Source organism: Stegostoma tigrinum, chromosome 13, assembly GCF_030684315.1.
Source record: "Stegostoma tigrinum isolate sSteTig4 chromosome 13, sSteTig4.hap1, whole genome shotgun sequence".
Taxonomy (NCBI): domain Eukaryota; kingdom Metazoa; phylum Chordata; class Chondrichthyes; order Orectolobiformes; family Stegostomatidae; genus Stegostoma; species Stegostoma tigrinum.
Window position 1 is genome coordinate 62,896,434 of NC_081366.1, and position 25,209 is coordinate 62,921,642.

Sequence of the window (25,209 nt, forward strand, 5' to 3'; positions counted from 1 at the left end):
ACATCAGCTGCATGCCTGTATATCCAAAGAGATACTTACAAGAAACTTTGACTTTCTTTATACTTAACCAGGAAAGCAACTTTCGACCAGGGCACAATGCTGTGCAGCTGCTGGGCCAGACCGACCAGAATTAATTTCATTATTTCCTGTAGCACTTTGACATGATTGCATGATGAGGACAGAAATAGGAAGATACTACAGTTGAATGTATAGCTGAAGAGCTGGTGTAGGATACAGGGAATCAGATATCTAAATCATTGAAATCTCTTCCAGGGCAGGTGCAATGTGTAGAAGAAGGATGGCTTACACCTAGACTGGAGGGGCACTAATATCCTTGCAGGAAGGTTTGCTAGTGTCACTAGGAGAATTTAAACTAGCTTGGCAGGGTTGTGGGAACCAGAACAGTAGTCAGCATGTAGAGTGCCTAAAGAGAAGAAAGGGACTAAATCAAGTAAGTCAAAAATGGACAGGGCTAGATTCATGATCATGGCAGGACTAACAGTCTGAAACGTGTTTATTTTAACACAAGAAATGTAACAGATAAAGTAGATGAGCTTAGAGTCTGGATTAGTACATGGGAGTGCAATGTGGTAGCTATTAAGGAAACCTGAGAGAAGGGCAGGATTGGTAGCTCACTGTTCCAGGTTTTAAGATAATAAAATGTGAGGCTGGATGAACACAGCAGGCCAAGCAGCATCTCAGGAGCACAAAAGCTGACGTTTCGGGCCTAGACCCTTCATCAGAGAGCTCTGATGAAGGGTCTAGGCCCGAAACGTCAGCTTTTGTGCTCCTGAGATACTGCTTGGCCTGCTGTGTTCATCCAGCCTAACATTTTATTATCTTGGAATCTCCAGCGTCTGCAGTTCCCATTATCTCTGTTCCAGGTTTTAGATGCTTCAAGCAAAATAGAGAGGGATGTAAAAGTGTGGAATGTTGCGTTACTTATTATGGTGGATATCACATTGCACTGCAAGAGCACACCTTCGAACAATCATCTATCAAGGCAATATTGGCAGAGCTCAGGAAAAAGAAAGACGCAATCATGCTGATAGGATTATACTTTAGGCCTTCCAATATGCATGGAGCAAGAAGAATCGGGTGAGGTCTTTAATGAGTACTTTGCATTGGTATTCACCAAGGAGAATGGATTGATGGTAACTTTCATAAAACATAGAAAATAGAACACTACGGCGCAGTACAGGCCCTTCGGCCCTCGATGTTGAAGAGGAGTATGTTGATATTCTATGGCGTGTCAATACTAAGAAGGCGGTGTTCGCAGTCTTGAAAAACATTAAGGCAGATGAGACCTTGGGTCTGATGGGATCTATTCCAGGATACTGAGGGAGGCAAGGAGGGAGATTGACAAGGCCTTGGCAGAGATCTTTGTAGCCTCTTTAACCACAGGTGAGGTTCCCAAAAGATTGGAGAATACCCAATGTTTTTCCTTTATTTAAGAAGTACATCAGGAATAATCGAAGAAATTGTAGGCGAATGAGCATTACATCAGTGGTAGCGAAATTATCGTGGAAGATTCTTAGGGACAGGATTTACTTGTATTTGGAGAAGAATGGATTTATTTGGAAAGTCAGCGTGACTTTATGCAGGAGATATATTATGTCACAAACTTGACTGATTTTTTGAAGAAGTTATGAAGATGATTGGTGAGAATAAGGTAATAAATATGGTCTACATGGACTTCACTAAAGCATTTGACAAGCTCCATTATGATAGGCTGGTCTAGCAGATCAAATTGCATGGGATCTATGGTGAGGTGGCAAGTTGGATACAAAACTGACTTGTCTGTAGAAGACAAAGGGTAGTTGTGGTGGGGTGTTTTTCTCACTGGAGGTCTGTGACCTGCGGTGTTCCTCAAAGGTCAGTGCTGGGACTTCTGTTGTTTGTAATATACAAATGATTAGGATGAAAACATTGGTGGTCTGATTAATAATTTTGCAGATGACACGAAGATTGGTGGAGTTATGAAAAGTGAGGAAGGATATCCAAGGATGTTGCAGGATAAAGATCAGCTGGAAAATTGGATGGAGAAATGACGAATGGAATTTAATCTATACAAATATGAGATGATACACTTTTGGAGGTCAAATGCAAGAGGATTTGGGCCCATGCGAGGGATCTTGGGGTCTGAGTCCTTGGCTCCTTGACAATGCCAACACAAGTGGACAAGGGGGTAAAAAGAAGGCATATGGCATACTTGACTTCATCGGTCAGGGCATTCAGTATAGAAGTTGCAACTTTGGTCAGGTCACAATTGGAGTACTGTGTGCAGTTCTGTTTGCTACACTATAGGAAAGATGTGGAGGATTTGGAGAGGGTACAGAAGAGGTTTACAGGATGTGGACTGGATTAGAGTTTATTAGCTATAAGGAGAGGTTAGAACGTAGAACATAGAACAATACAGCGCAGAACAGGCCCTTCGGCCCTCAATGTTGCGCTGACCTGTGAACTAATCTAAGCCCCTCCCCCTACACTATCCCATCATCATCCATATGCTTATCCAAGGACTGTTTAAATGCTCCTAAAGTGGCTGCGTTAACTACATTGGCAGGCAGGGTGGTCCACACCCTTACCACTCTCTGAGTAAAGAACCTGCCTCTGACACCTGTCTTAAATCTATCACCCCTCTATTTGTAGCTATGCACCCTTGTACAAGCTGAAGTCATCATCCTTGGAAAAAACACTCTCACTATCCACCCTATCTAATCCTCTGATCATCTTGTATGTCTCTATTAAATCCCTCCTTAGCCTCCTTCTCTCCAATGAGAACAGACCCAAATCCCTCAGCCTTTCTTCATAGGGCCTGCGCTCCAGACCAGGCAACATCCTGGTAGATCTCCCCTGCACCTTTTCCAATGCTTCCACATCCTTCCTGTAATGGGGCGACCTGAACTGCACGCAATATTCCAAATGAGGCCACACTAGTGTTGTGTACAAACTTGGATTATTTTTGCTGGAGTCAGAGGCTGAGGGGTGGCCTAACAGAACTATATAAAATTATGAGGGGTATGGAGAGGCTAGAGGGGGAGAAAGTTTAAAGGGGATGTGCAAGCAAAGTTTTTTTAACACAGAGGGTTGTGGGTGCCTGGAAGATACAGCCAAGGGAGGTGTTAGAAGCGAAGTTTGAGGCATTCAGACAGACACCTGAGCAGGCAGAGAATAGAGGGGTATTTCCCATGTGCAGGCAGGCTGTATTAGTTTAGAATAGCATCATGATCAGCACAGACATGGTGGGCAGAAGAGCCCATTACCATGTTGTACTGTACTATGTTTTATTACACAGGACAATTTGGTCAAACATATATTCCTTGTGGGGATAACATCCTGTCTTCATTCTCCTTTATAAGGCGATGCGGGCCATCAGCAACAGAAGAATGATATTTTAGCACAATCTGCAACCTTATGGCCTGGTATATCCCACACTCTGCCATTACCATCAGGGATTAACTATGATTCAGTGGAGAATACAGGACGGTATACTAGAAGCTGCACCAGGTATACCTAAAATAAGGTGTCAATGTCGTAAAACTACAAAACAGGATGATTTACACACCAAATAACATGAGCAGCTTTAAAAAGACAAAGGTAAGTGATCCCACAACCAATAAATCAAATCTAAACTCTGCAGTCCTACCACATCCAATCGTAAATGGTAGTGGACAATTGAACAATTCACTTGAGGAGGCACCTCCTCAAATAACCCCACCTCAGTGATGGGCAAGCACAGCACATTAGTGCAAAGGATAAGGTTGAAGCATTTGTGACAACCTTCAGCTAGAATAAAACCTTTGCCTATACTCTACCTTCTGATCACTGTTTCTATATTGTCTACATCCGACATGATGTTTCCCCTCACATCCACAGTCTATTGACCAGGAATCACTACAAAACCTAACTCATTTTCTGCCATATATTGAATTCTGTCCAGCAAATGCTCTCCAATGTTTAATTCCATGTCTTACCTAATACTTTGTTATACCCAAGTCTGTGCCTCACCAACATTCTCCAGTATCCAATTCTCTCATTCCTGCATATCTGACTCTGCCTCACCAATATTTTCCAATATCCAACTCTCTCAATCCGCAATATCAGATTTTCTGCCTCCCCAACAATTCTCAATATTTGACTTTCTGTCTCCCCAACACTCCCCAATATCTGACTCTATCACTCCCCATATCCAACACTCTCACTCCCTAACACTCCTAAATATCCAACTGCCTCTGCAACAGTTTCCAATATGTGACCCACTGCCTCACCAAAACTCTCCAATAACAGACTCTCTGACTCTCAAATTATCTTTGTCTAGCCAACACCATCCACTATCTGAGATAACAAAGTGTGAAGCTGGATGAACACAGCAGGCCAAGCAGCATCTCAGGAGCACAAAAGCTGACATTTCGGGCCTAGACCCTTCATCAGAGAGAAGGGTCCAGGCCCGAAACATCAGCTTCTGTGCTCCTGAGACGCTGCTTGGCCTGCTGTGTTCATCCAGCTTCACACTTTGTTATCACTATTCACTATCTGACTCTCTCATTCCCCATGTCTGACTCTTTCACTTCCCAACATTCCCCAATATCTGATTCTCCGCCTCCTGAATAGTCCCCAATATCCAACTCTCCAATAATCTGACACTCTTACTCTCCAACACTCTAAAACATCTGACTCTCTGTCTCAAAATACTACCCAATATCCAACTTTCTTATTCCACAATATCCAACTCTCTGGCTGCCTAACACTCCCCAATATCTGATGCTGTCTTACTAACAGTCTCCAATATCCGTCTCTCTCATCTCCCAACATCCGAGTCTCACTCCTCAATACCCAAGAATTCCAAAATTCCAACTGTCTGCCTCCCAATACTCCCCAAAATCCAATTCTCTCACTCTCCAATATCCGACTCACTGCTTCCCTAGCACTCTCCAATATATGACTCTCTCAATATCTGACTATCTGACTCCTAAGTATCTGTCTCTCCAACACTGTCCACTATCTGACTCTCTCATTCCCCATATCTGACTCTTTCACTCCCCAATATTTGTCTCACAACCTCCCCAATACTCCCCAATATCCAACTCTCCAATAATCTGATACTCCCACTCCTCAACGCTCCAAAATATCTGACTCTCTGTCCCAAAATACTAACCAGCCAACACTCTGGCTGCCTAACGCTCTCTAATATCTGACGCTGCCTTACTAACAGTCTTCAATACCTCCCAACATCTAACTTTCTCACTCCCCAATATCTAAGAACCTCAAAACTCCAACTCTCGGCCTCCCAATATCCCCAAAATCCAACTCTTTCACTCTCCAGTATCAGACTCACTGTTTCCCTAATACTCTTCAATATATGACACTCTCATTTGCCCAATATCTGACACTCTCAATATCCAATATCAGGCTATCTGACTTCTGACTCCTGTGTATCTGTTTTCCCAACACTCTCCAATATCCAACCCACATTCCAATATCTGATTTCCTGCCTCCCTAACATCCAACTCTCCACCTCCTCAACATGCTTCAATATCCAACTCTCCCACTCCCCATATCCAACTCTCTTATTCCCTAATATCTGACTATGTCTTGGTCAACCTCTCCAATATCGTATTTTTTAATATTTTTCATTCACAGGATGAGGGTATTGCTCGCTAGTGCAACATTTATTGCCCATTCCTAATTGCCCGGAGGGCAGTTAAGAGTCAACCACATTGCTATGAGTCTAGATACCAGGGAAAGATGGCAGTTTCCTTCCCTAAAGGGAATTAGTGAACCTGGTAGGTTTTTTGACAATTGGCAATGAATTCATGGTCATCACTAGACTCTTAATTACAGATTGTTATTGAATTTAAATTCCACAATCTGCCATGGTGTGATTTGAACCTGGGTCCCTGGAACATTACTTAGGTCTCAATTTTAACAGTCCAGTGATAATACCACTAGGTCACCACCTCCCCTTGGTCAGACTGTCTCACCTCCCACTATGCAACTCACTGCCTCCCCAATACTACCCAATATCAGCTTGTCTCATTCCCTAATATCTGACTCGCTTACTCTCCTATATTGACTCTGCCTTGCCAATCTGATTCACTGTCTCCAATATCCAACTTTCTCACTCCTCAAGGCTCTTTAATATCCAAGTCTCCCCAACAAACTCAGGAAGCTGGTTAAACGGGAATATTCTTTGATGCTTTGATGAGGAATTTTAGCTTTTATTTAGGACAGGAACTTTTGCTGAATGTTTCATTCATTAATTTGAGGATGCTCATTCCTCTGCCTGCTTCCCAATGAACTTTGGAATTCTGTCCCAAATATCCACTTGACCTTCAAGGGGGAGTCACCGAGGTCCTCTCCACTCCTGAAGATGCTTTTGGAATAGTTTATGGCTCTCTGCAGTGTGTACTTACTCAGTGAAGTAAGAGGAACACATGAAAGAAGCTGTAATATCACATTGTTCTTCAGTGGTTGACAAGGTTAGTGACCAGGATGCTGTGACATGGAACTGAATACTACTGCATCAACCTTACTAGGTCACTCACAGGCCTCTCTGTATCTGACCCATGTTGAGGGATCATTCATTTGGGCCAATGTGAAGTCTGATATGAAACAGAGGTACTCATTGTTGCCATACCTCAATCAGTGTTATTGTTCAAACTAGCGCAAATAGAAATGGACCATATCCCGATCAGAGGCTGAAGACATCTGTAAATCTCACAAATCTAATAGCGTTTTCCCTGAAGGTAAGGGCATTGGAAATAGGAGGGAGGGAACCAAAAAGCAGGAGTAATTCCCCAGTTTTGAAATTTAGTGTGCCACTGATATTGGGAGTGTCAAACAGACACAGCTTCCATCGCACAGATACTGCAGTACCTGTCTGTTTTATTACAACAGCTTCTTACCCAGTTGGTTACTAAAATTAACTTTCAGATGATTTACCAATACTGCCATCATCTTCTCTGTGTCATATCGACTTTATGAGTGCCCTCAATCAGTGTTTCTCTAATTCATTCCACAGATATATGGCTTAATGTATCTGATTATTAAGTCTGCATATTCGAGACTGTAAAGAACACACAATGGACTCAATAACACTATGAGTTAAATCTAATAATATTATCTATACCACACACAATGAAGCTATTCAGCCCTCTTGACCCTACTCATGATAGACATTTCATAATTTTAAATATCTGTAATTGGTCAACCTCCAACTTCTCTTTCCAAGGAAATGAGACCAAATCAATTCATTCATTCTTTATAGACTCTCTTATCACTCTTGTCAATCTACTTCACACACTCAGCAGGGCCCTTCTATCCTGTTTACAATATGGTGAATGGAACTGGACAGAATTCATCAAGAATGCTCCAACCAAGATTCAGAACAAAGCCTTCCTTATTAATTCTATTCCTTCACAAATTCATCCTATCCTTGGCTTGTGTTCTTACGGTCTTATTTCTTTCCATCGCTACATTTTTTAGTTTATGAACATACAAAATAGGAGCTACTTAGTTCATTCAGTGCCTTAAGCCTGCTTCACCATTCAAAAATATTGTAGCTGAACTGTTTGTATTTGGAATCCCACATTCCAATCTATCCCTGATAATCCTTGATTTCCTGTCTAACTAGAATCAATTGATCTCTATCTTTAAAATACTCAATGACCCCTCCCATCAACACCACTGTCTCCTGAAGCAAACAGTTCCAAAGTCACTCTGAGAGACAAAAAATTCTGATCATCTTGACTTGCAAGTGCCAGTGCCAAATTTAAAATAGTTTGAAAGCGAAACAGAAATCACTGGAGAGGCACAGCAGGTCTGGCAGCATCAGTTTTGGAAGAAGGATCACTGGACTCAAAATGGTAATTCAATTTTTCTCTCCATGATGCTGTCAATTCTGCTCAGTTTCTCCAGCAATTTTGGTTTTCCTTTCAGATTTCTAGCATCTGCGGTTCTTTGTTTTATTAAAATAGGTCCCCTAGATCCTGTTGTAAAGGATAATTAGGAAGATGTGATTCATCCAGCAGCTGATTCAGAGAGGCAGCACAGGCTCGATGGGCTGTATGGTCTCCTATGTGACTTGATAATTTGATGAATGAACACTGATTGTTTTTGCTGAGCTAGCTCTCACAGTCAGGTGAGAGGTCTAGACATCAAGCATCAGTGGCATTCCTGCAACAGGATGACATTTCAGCTTCAACACGGGGCAGTGTTCAGAGTTTTCTTTTATTTTGTTCATGGCATACGGGCATTACTGGCTAGATCAGCATTTATTGGCTATCCCTGAAGAGGTAAACCACAGTGCTGTGGGTCTGAAGTCACACCTAGGCCAGATGAGATAAGGACAGCAGATCTCCTTTTCTAAAGGGCATTAGTGAACTAGATGAGATTTTTTCCTAACAGTCGATAATGGTTACATGGCCTTTTAGCTTTTAATTCCAGATTTTTAATAAATTCAAATTTCACCATTTGTCACGGAGAGATTCGAACCCAGGTTCCCAGAGCATTAGCCTGGAACTCTGTATAACTCATCATGTAGCACTTGCACATCAACACATAAAGGAACAGACAGCTAACCCCAGACAGTGGGAGCAACCTCCACTGGTCATCAGGTGGCCAGAGTTTCATTAAGGACCAAACCAATTCTGAGTTAGGGCTGAACTATTCAGAGCATTAACATTGAGGGAGCACTGCACTGTTGCAGGGTCAGTACTGAGTCTGTGCAGCACTGTTACAGGGTCCATACTGAGGGAGTGGACTGTTGGAAAGACAGTGAGCTACCTCTGAATCTTTTACAATGTTTCTTCATTGAGCACAACATCAAAACAAAGCAAGATTCTGTTTTGGGGTTCTTGCTCTGTATAAATGAGTTGCTGTGTCTCCTAACTGAAGGAACAACTATCATTTAGGAATAATCTTTTAGTTTTCAGATGTTACATGATGTCTGCCAGATAGGTCAGGCACAACATGAAAGCAAGTCTTACCTTGTGTCGAAAGACAATTTCACAGAGATTGTAGAAATATTAGCAAAGGATAAAGTTGCAGCCTTTCAGTTAGGAAACATCTTCATTGCAGTTTCTCAAGAAGTAACAAGCAGGAGGTCTCCCTAAGCCCCACCTTGCCCGGTCTTCAGAGTGTAACAGGTGGTGGGGTATGGATTTCAAACAGACACAGCTCCTCTCGCACGTACATTGCTGTACCTCTCCATTTCATCACAACTGCTTCTTGGCCAGTTGATTATTGAAACAAACTTTGAGCTGATTAACAATAGTGTCATCAATTGAGTACATGACAGCTATCCTCATCTCTGTGACAAATCGACTTTATGAGTGTCCTTGATCAGAGTTTCTCTAGTTCATACCACAGATATATGGCTTAATGACTCTGATTACTCAATCTATATTTTGGAATTTGTAAAGAACACACACTACTTCTAAATGTATCTATAATATGATCTATATCTAATAATATCAGAAATATTGTACACAATGAAGCTATTCAGCCCACCTGGCCCTACTCATTACAAAACTTTTTAAATATCTCTAATTGGTCATCCTTCAACCTTCTCTTTCCAAGAAAAAAAGAGACAAAACTGATTCATTCATTCTTGATAGACTGCGTTATCACTCTTGTCAATCTATTTCACACTCTCTGCAGGGCCTTTTATTATCTTTACAACATGGTGAATGGAACTAGACAGAACACTGCAAGCATGCTCTAATCAAGGTTAAGAACAAGTTCAGCAAAGCCTTCCCTATCAATTCTTCTTCAGAAATTCAATCTATCTTGGTTTGTGTCCTTATGGTCTTATTAAACTTCATTGCTACTTTTGTCAAGCCTTACCGTAGTAGTGTGCTGAGAATCAATGCCTACAATTCTCAGAGTCGCCACAGAATGCAATAGGCTTAACAGAGAAGGCAGATGAACTCGGCATGGTTGGGAACATGGGACTGAGATATCTTGGCAATTACAGAGACGTGGCTCAGGGATGGACAAGGCTGGTATCTTAATGTTCCGGCATATAAATGCTAGGAAGGGTACAAAGGGGAGCAAGAGAGGAAAGGAGAGTGGAATTTTTGATTAGAGAAAACATTACAGCTGTACTTAAGGAAGATGTTCCTGGGAATACGTCCAGGGAAGTTATTTGGGTGGAACTGAGAAATAGGAAAACGATAATCACCTTATTGGGATTGTACTATAGAGCCCCCAGTAGTGAGCGGGAAATTGAGAAACAAATTTGTACGGAGACCTCAGTTATCTGTAAGAATAATAGATTGGTTATGGTAGAGGTTTCAACTTCCCAAACACAGACTGGGACTGCCATACTGTTAACAGCTCGGATGGAGAGGAATTTGTTAAGTATGTACAAGAAAATGTTCTAACGTAGTATGTGGATGTACCTACTAGAGAAGGTTCAAAACTACAGAATAAGGCAGGTCAGGTGACTGAGGTGTCCACGGAGCAGTACTTTGGGGCCAGTGACCATAATTCTATTACGTTTAAAATAGTGATGGAAAAGGACAGACCAGATCTAAGAGTTCAAGTTCTACACTGGAAGAAAACCAATTTTGGTGGTATTAGGCAAGAATTTTCAAAAGTTGATTAGGGACGGATGTTCGCAGGTAAAGGGATGGCTGGAAAAGGGAATCCTTCAAAAATATGATAACGAGAATCTGGAGAAAGAATGTTCCTAGTGAGGTGAAGGGCAAGACTGGTAAGTATAGGGAATGCTGGATGACAAGAGAAATTGAGTTTTTAGTTAAGAATAAGAAGGAAGCATATGTCAGGCAAAGACAGCAGAGATCGAGTTAATGTCCAGAAGAGTATAAAGGCAATAGGAGTATACTTAAGAGGGAAATCAGGAGGGCAAAAATCGGAGAAGAGCAAGCTTTGGTAATTAGGGGTCAGATGAATCTAAAAGGATTCTACAAATACATTAAGGACAAAAGGGTAACTAGGAAGGGAATAGGCCACTTAAAGATCAACAAGGCTACCTGTGTGTGGAACCATAGGAGATGGGGGAGATATTAAATGAGTGTTTTGCATCAGTGTTTACTGCAGAGAAGGATATGAAAGATAGAGAACATGGGAAATAAACAGCAATAACTTGAAAAATATCCATATTACAAAGGAGATGGTGCTAGATGTCTTAACTCGCACAAAGATGGATACATCCCCAGGACCTGATCAGGCATACCCGAGAACTCTGTGGGAAGCTAGGGAAGTGATTGCTGGGGCCCTTGCTGAGAAACGTGTATCATCAATAGCCAGCGGTGAGGTGCTGGAAGACTGGAGGTTGCTGACGTGGTGCCACGACTTAAGGAAGTTAGGAAAAGCCAGGGAACTATAAACCAGTGAGTCTGACATCAGTGGTGGGCAAGCTGTTGGAGGGAATCCTGGAGGACAGGGTTTATATGTATTTGGAAAGGCAAGGACTGAGTAGAGATAGCCAACAGGGCTTGATGCATGGGAATTCTTATCTCAATAACTTGATTGAGTTTATTGAAGAAGTAACGAAAAGGATTGACGAGGGTAAAGCGGTGGACAAGATCTGTATGGACTTCAGTGAAGTGTTTGACAAGGTTCCTCATGATAGACTGGTTAGCAAGATTAGATCACATGGAAGAGAGGAAGGATGAACTATTTGGAGACAGAAATGGCTCAAAGGTTGAAGACAGAAGGTGGCGGTGAAGGGTTGCTTTTCAGACCGGAGGCCTGTGACCAGCAGTGTGCCACAAGGATCAGTGCCGGGGTCCACTGACTTTTGGTTTTAATATAAATGATCAGGACGTAAACCGAGGAGGTATTATTAGAATGTTTGCAGATGACACCAAAATTGGTGTCGTGGACAGCGACGAAGGTTACCTCAGATTACAACAGGGCCTTGATCAGGTGGGCCAATGTTCCAAGGAGTGGCAGATTGCGTTTAATTTAGATAAATCCGAGGTGCTGCATTTTGGAAAGGCAAATCAGGGTGGGACGTATACAATTAACGGTAAGGTCCTGGGCAGAGTTGGTGAACAGAAAGACCTTGGAGTGCAAGTTCACAGTTTCTTGAACGTAAAGTCACACGCTCGAATCAAACGCCATAATAAGATCGCTGACCAGTTGCAGAAACACGTCAGTAAGTACGGCTGGACATCGTACATGGAGCCCAGACTGTTCGATAAACACGGCTCACTATGGAAACCCGATCTCATATTTAAGAAAGACAAGAAGATCGCGGTCGTAGATGTCACAGTGCGGTACGAAAATGACAACAAAGCACTGGAAACAGCATGGCGAGAAAAAGTGGAAAAATATAAACATCTGAATGCTGAGATCACGAAACTGACAGGAGGTGAGGTGCCCAGCTATTTTGGCTTCGTGATGGGCGCACGAGGCAAGTGGTCGGAAATGAATAACCGCCTCATGACATTCCTCGGCATCGAGAGATATGACACGTTTGCCCAAAAGACCTCGAGACTCACTTTGTCACTGACACTCGAACTTCTGCAACTCTTCAGTGACAAGTGAGGAAAAACCTCAAACGGTGAGATAAGTCCCTTCACCGAGACATAAGAACATCAAAGTTGCACATAACATCTGTCTCCGTTAATGACAATAACAACCTGCCTCATATAACATCAGTATCACCCGGGCCCTTGGTCTACGGTGACTGGGTCTGGAGGCACATTTAGGCCAGATCAGGTAATGACAGCAGATTGCTTGCTTGATGGATTTTTCCCAACAGTTGTTGGTTGTTTCATGCTCATCATCAGACTTTTAATTCCAGACTACTTTTGTTGAATTCAAATTCTGCCATCTGCCACAGTAGGATTTGAACACAGGTCCCCAGAACATTAATTGGGTCTCTGGATTAACAGCCATAGAACCATGTGGCCATCATTTCCCCTTGGATTGTCAACCATTGTTTTAGAGAGGGCAGCTGCTAATCTCCACAACTTTTCTTCCCTTTGGTCTTACATGGAAGTCTTTGGAGAAAAAGGTAAAACCACCACATTCATAGAGACACCTTGCTTTTTCATTTGACAGGACAGCAATGATTTACGATAGATCTCAGTCAGAATTGTGCTGACCTGGGAGAACAAAGAACAAAGAAAATTACAGCACACGAACAGGCCCTTCGGCCCTGCAAACTTGCAGCGACATGCTGCCCATCACAACTAAAATCCTGTACCCTTCCAGGGACCGTATCCCGCTATTCCCATTTTATTCATATATTTGCCAAGACGCCCTTTAAAAGTCACTATCAAATCTGCTTCCACTACCTCCTCTGGCAGTGAGTTCCAGGCACCCACCACCCTTTGAGTGAAAAAAACACCTTGCCTTGTACATCACTTTTAAATCTTTCCCTTAACACCTTAAACCTATGCCCCAAGTAATTGACTCTTCCACCCTAGGAAAACATTCTGACTGTTCACTCTGTCTATGCCCTTCATAAGCTTGGAGACCTCTATCAAGTTTCCCCTCAACTTCCGTTGTGCCAGTGAGAGCAACCCAAGTTTCTCCAACCTCCTTGCATCATTAATGCTTTTCATACCAGGAAACATCTTGGTAAGTCTTTTCTGTATCCTCTCCAAAGCCACCACATCCTTCTGGTAGTGTGACGACCAGAATAGAACAAAATATTCCAAATGTGGTCTAACTATGATTCTATAAAGCTGCAACATTACCTGCCAATTTTTAAACTGAATGCCGCGGCTGATGAATGCAAGCATGCTGTATGCCTTGTTGACAACCTTCTCCACCTGTGTTGTCATTTTCAGTGACCTGTGTATCTATACACCCAGAACCCACTGCCTATCAATACTCGTTAGGGTTCTGCCATTTACTATATATTTTCCATTTGGAATAGACCTTCCAAAATGCATTACCTCATAGCTGTCTGGATTAAACTCCATCTGCCATCTCTGTGCCCAAGTCACCAATCGATCTATATCCTGCTGTATACTTTGATGATCCTCATTGCTACCTGCAATTCCACCAACCATAATGACATCGGCAAACTTACTAATCAGACCAGTTACATTTTCCTCCAAATCATTTATATACATTACAAATAGCAAAGGTCCCACACTGATCCCTGAGGAACGCCACTTGTCATAGCCCTCCATTCAGAAATGCACCCTTCCACTGTTACCCTCTGTCTTCTATGACCAAGCCAATTTTTTTAATCCATCTTGTAAGCTCATCTCTAACTCTGTGTGACTTTATCTTCTGCATCAGCCTGCCATGAGAGATCTTGTCAAAAACCTTACTGAAGTCCATGTAGACAACATCCACTGCCCGACCCTCATCAATCATCTCTGTCACTTCCTCAAAAAACTCAACCAAGTTAGTGAAACAATGACCACTCCTTCACAAAACCCGCCTCTCACTATTATGCCCATCTATTTCCAAGTGGCAGTAAATCCTGTCTCGAAGAATCCTCTCCAATAATTTCCCTACCACTGATGCAAGGTTCACCAGCCTGCAATTAATTGGATTATCCTTGCCACCCTTCTTAAACAAAGGATCAACATTTGCTATTCTCCAATCCACTGGGGCCTTCCCTGTAGCCAGTAAGGAAACAAAGGTATCTCTCAAGGCCCGAGCAATTTCCTCCTTTGCCTCTCTTAATATTCTGGGGTATAGCCCATCAGGCCCCAGGGATTTGTTTACCTTAATGTTTTTCAAGACCCCCAATACCTCCCCCCCTTTTATCTCAACATGACCCACACTATCTACACATCCTTTCCCAGATGCATCATCCACCAAGTCCTTTTCTATGGTGAATACTGACACAAAGTACTCATTTAACACCTCACCCATTTCCTCTGGCTCCACACATAAATTTCCTTCCCTGTCCTTGACTGGACCAACCCTCTCCCCGGCTACTATCTGGTTCTTCATATATGTATAAAAAGCCCTGGGATTTCCACTAAACCTGTTGGCTAATGACTTATCATGACTCCTTTTAGCCCTCCTGACTCCTTAGTTAAGTTTCTTTCAATTTTCCTTATATTCCACCCATGCTTTATGTGTTCCCTGTCTCCTAGCCTTGATAAATGCTTCCTTTATCTTTTTGATTAGGGTCACAATATCTCTCACTATCTAAGGTTCCATACTTTCCATACTTATTCTTTATCCTCACAGGAACATGCCGATCCTGAGTTCCCAGCAACTTACACTTGAAAGCCTCCCACATACCAGATGTTGATTTGCCTTCAAACATCTGCCTCCAATCTACATTCTTCAGTTCCTGCCTAATATTGTTGTAATTAGCCTTCCCCCAATTTAGCCCTTTCACCTGACAACTACACTTATCTTTATCCATCAGTGCCTTAAAACTAACTGAATTGTGATCACTGTTCCTGAGCTGCTCCCCTACTTAGATGTCGAGTACCTGGCCCAGGCTCATTCCCCAATACTAGGTCTGGTACGGCCCCTTTCCTATTTCAAGTCCTCCTAGGACCTCCTTAAGAACTCTTCCCCATCTGACTCCCAAGCACTAAGCGAGTCCCAGTCAGTATATGCGAAACTAAAATCACCCGTGACAACAACCCTGTTAACTTTTATATCTTGCCAAAATCTGCTTACATATTTGTTCTTCTATCTTCTGCTCGCTGTTGGGAGGCCTATAGTAAACACCAAACATTATAATTACATCTTTCCTGTTCCTGAGCTCTACCCATATTGCCTCACTGTATGAGCCTGCTGGGGTGTCCTCCCACAATACAGCTGTAACATTCTCCTTAACAAGTAGTGTAACTCCTCCACCCCTTTTATATACCCTTCAATCATGCCTGAAACATCTGTATCCTGGAATGTTAAACTGCCAATCCTGTCCCTCCCTTAACCAAGTCTGTGTAATAGCAACAACATCATAGTTCCAAGTACTAATCCAAGCTCTAAGGTCATCTTCCTTACCTGTTACACTTCTTGCATTGAAACAGATGCACTTCAGTCCACCAGACTGATCACCTTGATCAACAACCAGACCCTGCCTGCTCTTCCTCTGAGTCTTACTGGCCCTATTCTCTAGTTCCCTTTCAGTCAATTCACATTTGCTTTGGTTCCCGGCCCACTGCCAAGCTAGTTTAAATCCTCCTGAGAGACACTGGTAAACCTTCCAGCCAGGATATTTTTGCCCCTCCAGTTTAGATGCTACCCATCCTTCTTATACAGGTCCCACCTGCCCCAGAAGAGATTCCAATGGTTCAGATATTTGAAACCCGCCTTCCTACACCATCTGTTTAGTCAAGTGTTGAGCTGTACTATCCCTTTATTTCTAGCCTCACTAGCATGTGGCACAGGGAGTAATCATGAGATTACAACCTTGCAGGTCCTGCTCTTAACTTTCTACCTAACTCCCTGAACTGCTGCTGCAGGACCTCGTCACTCATCCTACCTATGTTGTGAGTATCAATATGTACCACAACTTCTGGCTGTTCACCCTGTCCCTTCAGAATGCTTTCTGTCCGTTCAGAGACATCCTGTATCTCTGATCTTCTTCAAGACCTCTTCATAATGTGCATCCCAATACCATCCTTGAGACTTTTTCAGTAGTGCCTCAAATGTTCTGTGATATTTGGCAAGCAGAGTAAACATTCTGGAAAAGTTCATCGATTTCACTTCTAATTTCCATCTTGTCCTCACTTTCACCTGGTCTACCTTTGACTCCTTTCCTTTCCTCAAATTCTGTTTCCATTTCTGGGGATAGACTGGCCACTAATATCCATTATAAACCCACCAACTCCCCCAGCTGATAATGGGAACTGCAGATGCTGGAGAATCCAAGATAACAAAGTGTGAAGCTGGATGAACACAGCAGGCCAAGCAGCATCTCAGGAGCACAAAAGCTGACGTTTCGGGCCAAGACCCTCTGATGAAGGGTCTCGGCCCGAAACGTCAACTCCCACAGCTACCTGGATTATACATCCTCACACCTTGCTTCCTGAAAAGACTCCATTCCATTCTCCTAGTTCCTCCATCTCTGCCGCATATGTTCCAAAGAGGCTAATGTCGACAAGGGAGCCTCTGAAGTGCCTACCTTCTTCCTCAACTAAGGATTCCCCAGCACCATTGTTGACAGGGCTCTTAACCGGGTTTGACCCATTTCCCGCATTTCTGCCCTCAGTGCCTTTCTTCCCTCCTGCAACAGTGACAGGGTACCTCTTGTCCTACCAACATCCACCCCAGAAGATCATCATCTGCATTTCTGCCACTTCCAGCGGGATGCTACCACCATACACATATTCCCCAGCCCTCCCGTCCTTTGTCCGCATACTGCAGGTAATGTTCCCTCTGGAACACCTCTGCTTCACTCTTCCTACAGTCCCAACATCCACCTCTCGACCTCCTCCCCCCCCCCCCCGCATAGCCGCTTCCCCTGATACCACCATAGATGTAACATCTGTCCACCTACCTCTTCCCTCTTCAGTATCCAAGGGCCTAAACATACCTTCCAGGTAATGCGCCACTTCACCTGCACTTCACACAGTCTAGCCTCCTGCACTCGCTGTTCACAATGTGGTGTCCTCTACATTACGGAAATGAAATGCAAACTGGGTGACTACTTCAAACAGCATCTATGTTCTGCCCACACAAAAGATTGAGGTTCCAGCTGCCTGCCACTTTAACACACCACCCTGTACCCTGCCCAAAATCTATCTCGGGCCTGCTGCAGCGTTCCTGCAAAGTTCTTCCAGCTTGCACTGAGCAACACCTCATTTTCCACTCGGAGGACTCTGCAGCCCTCTGAACTTTATATCAAGTTCAATAATTTTAGGGCCTGAACTCTCCCGTGTCCCAGCACCCTACCCCACACATCAGGCCTTGTTATCATATAGTCTGTCATTACACACTACCTATTGTTAGCCACTAAACAGTTTCCATGAACAGCTATTCACCCTTCTAGCCAGATTATTATCTCCTCCGTTGTCCATCCAACTGCTCTTCTCACTCTTTGGGCTCTATCCCCATCTATCATTTACTCCTTACCCCTCCCCCCACCCTATCTTCTGCATATAAACTGATATTTTCTTAGCTACCATCAGTTCTGAGGAAGGGTCACTGGACCTGAAACGTTAACTCTGATTTCTCTTTGCAGTTGCTGCCAGACCTGCTGAGCTTTTCCAGCAACTTCTGTTTTTGTTTGCATTTGTAAACTATTTTGCTAACTACTTTAACATTTTTTAGAGGCTTTACTTTAGTCATGTACTGACTTTGAAATAAGAAACACGTTTACTGTCCTTTGTTTTCTGGGAGTGCAGCTTTAAGCCACGATTATTGATGGTACATTTCTATGTCTTTACAAATGCTTTTAGTCGCACAACAATTACTCTTTTTAACTTGAAAATGAGGATTTTAATAAAACTTGTGGCTTTTATTTTAATAAATGCTTTCAGTCATATTTGACATTTCATTCTAATTACACTATTTTTACTATTGGTTTAATGATTTCTTGATGAATGAGGCTTTCCAAACATTATTTTAGAAGATTTTTCTGACATTTTTAAACAATTGCGCATGTCCAATAAATAGTGTTTGAAAAAGCCTTTAACTTCTCAGCCTAAAATTATTTTTAATATCTGAATTTTCATCATGCCGGTTCTTAACTTAGTTTGGTTATCAACAACGTTCCCCTTCGAGCACTGTTAAGACTGTCTGTAGTCTGTACAACCTTTGCAATATTTTTCATACTGCTTTGAGTTCCTACAAATGAAGGCTCTAGGCCCAAAACGTCAACTTTTGTGCTCCTAAGATGCTGCTTGGCCTGCTGTGTTCATCCAGCTCCACACTTTGTTGTCTTAGCCCTGCCATTGTTTCTATAGCTTGTTTAAGTGCTACAAACACAGTAACTGACTGGCTCTGCATGATTTGGAGCTGCTGAATATTTAATGATACATCCATAGCTTCTCGGCAAGATTTTTTTTCTTCTTCTTTCTCCTTGGATAGCTGTGGCTTTTGAAAATCTGAAAATTTCTTCAGAAGATCACCACTATTAAAACATTATAAAAGACAATGGTGTGTCTACCTGCTATTTCTGTGGTATTTAGTTCTTAAACCTCTATCAACATGGCATATATTGTGGTCAGGTCCCACCTGAACTATTTTAAATACATCCTTTTCGGTGTTAGTCTAATTTCCTGACACCAAGTAAGGGAAGAAATTCACTGTTCTGCAGAAGATGGGCTTGGTTTTGTTACAGTATAGTTACTTCACCTATGCATTTCAAGAGTCCTTTGGAAGGCCTTTCTCTATTCATTCATGGGATGTACAAGTCGCTGAGTGGGTCAGCATTTATTGCCCATCCCTATTTGTACAACGCGAAATCAACTATATTGCTGAGAGTCTGGAGTTACATGTGGTTACGCTTCAGAAGGATGGCAGATTTCCTTCCCTAAAGGTCAATAATGAACCAGATGGGAGATTATAACAATTGATATGGTCAGCATTAGTTTTTTATTCCATATTTTTACTGAATTCAAATTTCACCATTTGCTGTGGTAAAAAATAAACCTTGATCTCCAGAATATTAGCCTGGGTCTCTGGATTAATATTCAAGTAATGTTACACTACTACATCACTTCATTCTGAGTAAATACACATTATTGTAAACTATGCGAACTTATCATTGTATTGGAATCCAACTAGAACTAGGGTTGGAACTTGGTAGCTCCTCCCAGGAAAAGACCTTATTAGCCTCAAAGGATGAGTGTATCAAGTGATGGAGCTCTTTCAACTATTGATTAAAACTGCTATGTTGTAGGGAATGCAGAACTGTTAGAGGGTTAATACTGAGCGCGTACTGCATCACCATATTTGTTCAAACTGATCATTAAAGACATTATAGCTTGGCACTTAGAAAATTTCAAGGAAATTGGGAAAGTCAGTGAAAGGGAAATCATGTTTAACTAACTCATTGGGATTTTTTAAAAGGTTTAACATGCTGTGGATAATGGGGAGCGTGCACACAAATTATACTTGGATTGCCAGAAGGCATTTCATAAGGTGCTAAATAAATGTTATTGTGGAAAGTAAAAGTACAAATAAGACGGAGAATTCAAAAATATAGACTACTGGCTAGTTGGCAGAGGAAACAGAATATGCAGAATGTCTTTACGTGATTGACAGGATGTGACAAATGAAGTCTCACAGAGGTCTATGCTGAATCCTCAATTTTCTACCATGTACATCAATTACGTAGATAAGGAAAGTGAAGGCAAGTTAGTTAAATCAGATGTTACATGTAGGTGGGCAAATATGTTGTGAACAAAGATAATGGGAACTGCAGATGCTGGAGATTCCAAGATAATAAAATGTGAGGCTGGATGAACACAGCAGGCCAAGCAGCATCTCAGGAGCACAAACCCTCTCTGATGAAGGGTCTAGGCCCGAAACGTCAGCTTTTGTGCTCCTGAGATGCTGCTTGGCCTGCTGTGTTCATCCAGCCTCACATTTTATTATGTTGTGAACAAGACCATTTTACACAGATCATGGAAATACCAGCAAGGGTAAAGCTTCAGACATTCAGTCAGGAAACATCATCATTGCAGTTTCTAAAGTGAGAAGCTTCAGGTCTTCTCATGCCCCATCCCCAATTCCCAACCCTCAGGCATTTAGCATATGACAAATGTTAGGGTGTGTAGATGTCAGACACAGCTCCCCTCACATAGATGGTAAGAGTCCTGCTGCACCTCTGTCTTATCATAGCTGCTTCTTGGCCAGTTAGTTATTAAAACAAACTTTGAGCTGATTTACCAATACTGTCATCCATTGAATAGATGACAATTGTACTCATCTTGGTGTCATATTGATTTTATGGTTGTTCTTGAGCAGAGTTGCTCTAATTTATGTCACAGATACAGCTTAATGACTCTGATTACCAGCCTATATACCAGAGATTATAAACAAGATACTCTGACCCCAAGCGTTTCTACAATATGAGTTTATATGTAATAATATCAAATACATAGCATGCAATAAAGCTCAGAGATAATGGGAACTGCAGATGCTGGAGAATTCCAAGATAATAAAATGTGAGGCTGGATGAACACAGCAGGCCAAGCAGCATCTCAGGAGCACAAAAGCTGACGTTTCGGGCCTAGACCCTAAACCAGCCCAGTTCGTCCCCTCCCCCCACTGCACCACACAACCAGCCCAGCTGGGCCCGAAACGTCAGCTTTTGTGCTCCTGAGATGCTGCTTGGCCTGCTGTGTTCATCCAGCCTCACATTTTGTTGCCTCTGATAGTGTGTCCTGTTTAGATTTTTACTTTCCATTCTTACAAAAATACAACACCTCAGCATTGTGATATGGCCGATTGGATTGTAATAAGTCTCCCTGCTTTGTTATCCATTGCATTTGGATCAATAGCTTAACCAGGGTTTATCCCCATTTGCCTTATTTTTAAAGACTGGGACCATTTCTGCAGAGCTGTGCTGTCTTGACTGTGTATGAATGTGTTTGTACACAAATTAAAGGGGACATAGTTTTTGAAGTGTAATTTATGACCTAACCAGTTTTGCCAGCTGTTTAAACAATAAGTTTGTTTAATAAATAAGTCATTTTTTAGTTTATTGAAGGAACCTGATGAAAGTCTCTTTGTTCCAGATCACAGCAATAAATCGAAACATGCTGATTCCTTTTAGTGATTAAATAAAACATTTTCACTTTTGGGGCGTCACATGGCGTGATTACCAACTCACCACAACTACCAGAGTCAAAGCAGCTGTTACTAACTAGGGAGAACATCAGTAGTCATTGAGGGCTCCAAAGGGATACACGGCAGTGTATCACGTACTGATCTATTGACCTAATATACTGATTAGTATCTTGTTAATCCATCAACCAGGTAGTAATATACAGATGCAGTCAAGACAGGCAATAAGAACTGCACTAGCCAGAGACCCCCAACTCTTACACACAGACCCAACCCAAAGAGGCTGTCTTACACACAGACCCAAGCACATACACTGTTTTATACACAGGCCCAACCAACCAGATAGTATCCTAAACACAGGCCCAACCAGACAGCAGTCTACAGACAAACCTGGCCAACCAGACAGTGCCTGGCACACAGTCCCAACCAACCAGACAGAATCCTACACGCAGAAACCCAACGAAGCAGGCAGGGCCCAACATGTGGAACCAACCAACCAGGTATGTCACATGACTCAAAATGTTCACTGTGTTTGCTCTCCACAGAGGCTACCAGACCTGATTTTCTCAAGCAATTTCTGTTTTTGATTCAGGATCCTAAACACACAGACCCCACTAACCACACAGTGGCCTACAGAGAGACCCAACCAACCAGACAGTATCATACACACAGACCCGAACAACCAGTCTTACACTAAGACTAAACCAACCTGACAATATCATACACACAGACCATAATTCTAACCACAAAATTCAGAGGTAAAAGCTATTAAATACTAGGATTTCTGATTTCCCCTATGTGAATAAAGAATGACATAATATAGAACTGAACAACTACTTAATACCTTACACAATGACAAGTCCCTTCAGCATTTTAAGACTTATATTCATTGTATCAACTTCAAGTGTAATGTACTAACTGGTGTAAAGTATTATTTGTCTGTTAATTATAAATTTTCATTGGTTCAGAGTCTGGTATAAAGCTGGAATTCAGCCTGTATCTCTTCATTTAGAATTCATTCCGTAAATCTGCTGATTTTGACATACTGGCTTTGTGTGGCATTTGTATCAGTATGGCTCCAGCTGGGCTGCCTCCTGTGAGCAGACCCAGCCAAACAGTGTCGAGCGAACAGACCGGGCTGGACAGTGTCCCACGCGTAGGCCCAGCTGGCCAGTGCCCCGCGAGCAGATCCAGCCAGAGAATGCCTTGTGAGCAAAGCTAGCTGGTCGGTGCCCTGTGCAAAGGCCCAGTTGGATAGTGTCCTGCAGCACCAGCTGGAAGGTGATCTACTGGCTTAGATCAGGGTTTGTATCAGCAGAACTTCAGCACGGCATTCTTTTGTAAGCACAGCCAGTCCCATGAGTGAAACCAGCCTAATGTTGCCCCGTGAGTAGACACAGTCAACTTACATTCTGAACCCAAATGGTTAACTGATATTAAGTATCCCACTCGCCTGTCGCTGTACAAAATGAACATTAGACATAATATAAGTGAAGATTTTAATGAAAGACTATTTACATATGGCAAATGGTCCTGGAATATGAAGGCTTGGTGGTAATCTCCGGCTGCAGTGACTGTACAGGCAGGCCCCTCATAGTGGTGGATTTTGCATACTGCACGTCTCTGGTCGGATTTAAGACAGGATTCAGGATCCGTCAATCAGGATAAGGCCTTTGGATCGTTGGCAAGTGCATGAGATTCAGTGAAACTCCACACACTTGCTCAACTCCCATCACCTGTGGGAAGATCAACAGGGCAAATGAGAACATCATTAACACTTAGTAATTAGTCATTGACATACAGAACAAAGTGCAGGGAGAGTCCCGCACCTTGACCTGGTGATGCCCTTCCTCTCTCTTCCCCCTCTTCTCCAACCTGTTGACAGTCCCTTCAATGGTCATGCCTTGACCTAGCAAAGGGAGTAGCTTCATTTTAGATAGAAATAGACGAAGAAAGACAATGAGAAACAGGCACATATACAAAGACACATCATGTTGTAAGTATAAGACTGGTGAGCTACAGCACTAAAAAGCAGGGGGATAGCAAGGAGATGGGACTCTGTGCAAGGAGTCAGAGAACGGGGAGTCAAGGAGCAGAACAAAAAATAGAAAAGGGGCCAAGACAAATGATAGGCAGAGAAATCAAGGGCCAGATCAAACAGGGTCATAGTGAAAAATAATGAGAATGGGACAAGAAATATAAAAGACAAGTCTTAGGGCTCTGTGCCATAACGCATGAGGCGTTCACAATAATGTGAATGAATTAATCATACAAGTAGATGAAAGCAGCTATAATATAGTTGGGATTGCAGAGAAACATCTGCAGGGTGATCACAGATGGAAGGTCTCTATCCAGGCGTATTTGATATTTAGCAATGACAGACAAAAAGACAAAGGCAGCAGAGTTGCATTTGCTTGTTAAAGATGAAATTAATGCAATAATGAGGAAGGATACTAGCTTCAACAATAGGGAATTTGTATGGGTAAAGCTCAAATATCACCAAGGAGCAAAATACATTATTAAGAGTTGTACACAGACTCTCAGACTGTTGAGGTCATATTAGCAATGGCATTACATGGGAAATTAGAGACACAGGCAATAAAGAAATACTTTGTCACATCTGAACATGGGCAATCATGTGGAATTGGAATGAGATGGGCCACGTGTTTACATGGGCGGCACTCAGGTAAGAGTGATCATCAGATTAGGTTAACAATGATAAACAGCCAGGCACAATCTAAAATGGAATTTCCAAATTAGAGGACTAATTTCAATGAGATGAAGGAATAGAAACAGCACATACTGAGGCCATTAGCCTGATGGCCCTCAGATGGAACAATTCGCCCAGTATTACTCCCCTGCCTTACCCCATTTTCAATTCTTTCATCAATATGATTAGTTTCACCCTCCCTACTCTGTCCAGACCAAACATAATTTTCAATTCTTCTCTCAAATTTCCTCTTACCTTCTCGTCTTGAAAGGAAGCACTCCCAACTTCTCCAATAAATCTATGTAAATTAAGTTCGTCATTCATGCAACATTCATGTGAATTATTTCTGCATTTTCTAATGTCTTCACTTTCTACCTAAAGTGTAGCACTTGAGACCTGAACACAATACTCTGGATGAAATTGAATTGGTGCTTTAAACTGGTTTATCTTAATTTATTTGTTTTTGTCCTCTGTGCCTGTTTTTAAAGTTCAGGACCCCAATATTTCATTAGCTGCTCTGCCAACCTGTCTTGCCACCTTCAATGACTTATAGACATGTATACACCAAGATGCCTCTGATCCGGCACCTTTTTTAGAGTCCACATCCTTCTTTTATAACATTTTTCCATGTTCAATCCACCAAAATAAATTACTTCACACTTTTCTACATTGAGCTTCATTTGTCACCTGTCTACCTGCTCCATCAACTTCAGAGTGTCCTCCTCGCGGTTTACAACTCTAAGTTTCATATCATTTTCAAATTGTGAAACTGTGGCCCACACCCCAAAGACCAGGATCTCTAATATATATCAGAAAAGGATGAGAGGGGATCTGATTAAGGATGA

General features: G+C 42.3%; 2 protein-coding genes across 2 annotated transcripts in view; both read right to left on the reverse strand.

The window, feature by feature from the left end:
- LOC125458453 (hexokinase-1-like) overlaps positions 1-23,285 on the reverse strand; it is a 50,433-nt gene extending 27,148 nt beyond the window's left edge. Inside the window, exon 1 of the mRNA XM_059650761.1 lies at positions 23,173-23,285. The gene's annotated coding sequence lies outside the window, so the exon portion shown is untranslated. The remainder of the gene's footprint in view (positions 1-23,172) is intronic.
- The window catches only part of uimc1 (ubiquitin interaction motif containing 1), an 86,959-nt gene continuing 84,889 nt past the window's right edge, over positions 23,140-25,209 (reverse strand). The window contains exon 9 of the mRNA XM_048543501.2: positions 23,140-23,390. Within this exon, the coding sequence (XP_048399458.2) occupies positions 23,387-23,390 (4 nt within the window). The 3' untranslated portion in view covers positions 23,140-23,386. The remainder of the gene's footprint in view (positions 23,391-25,209) is intronic.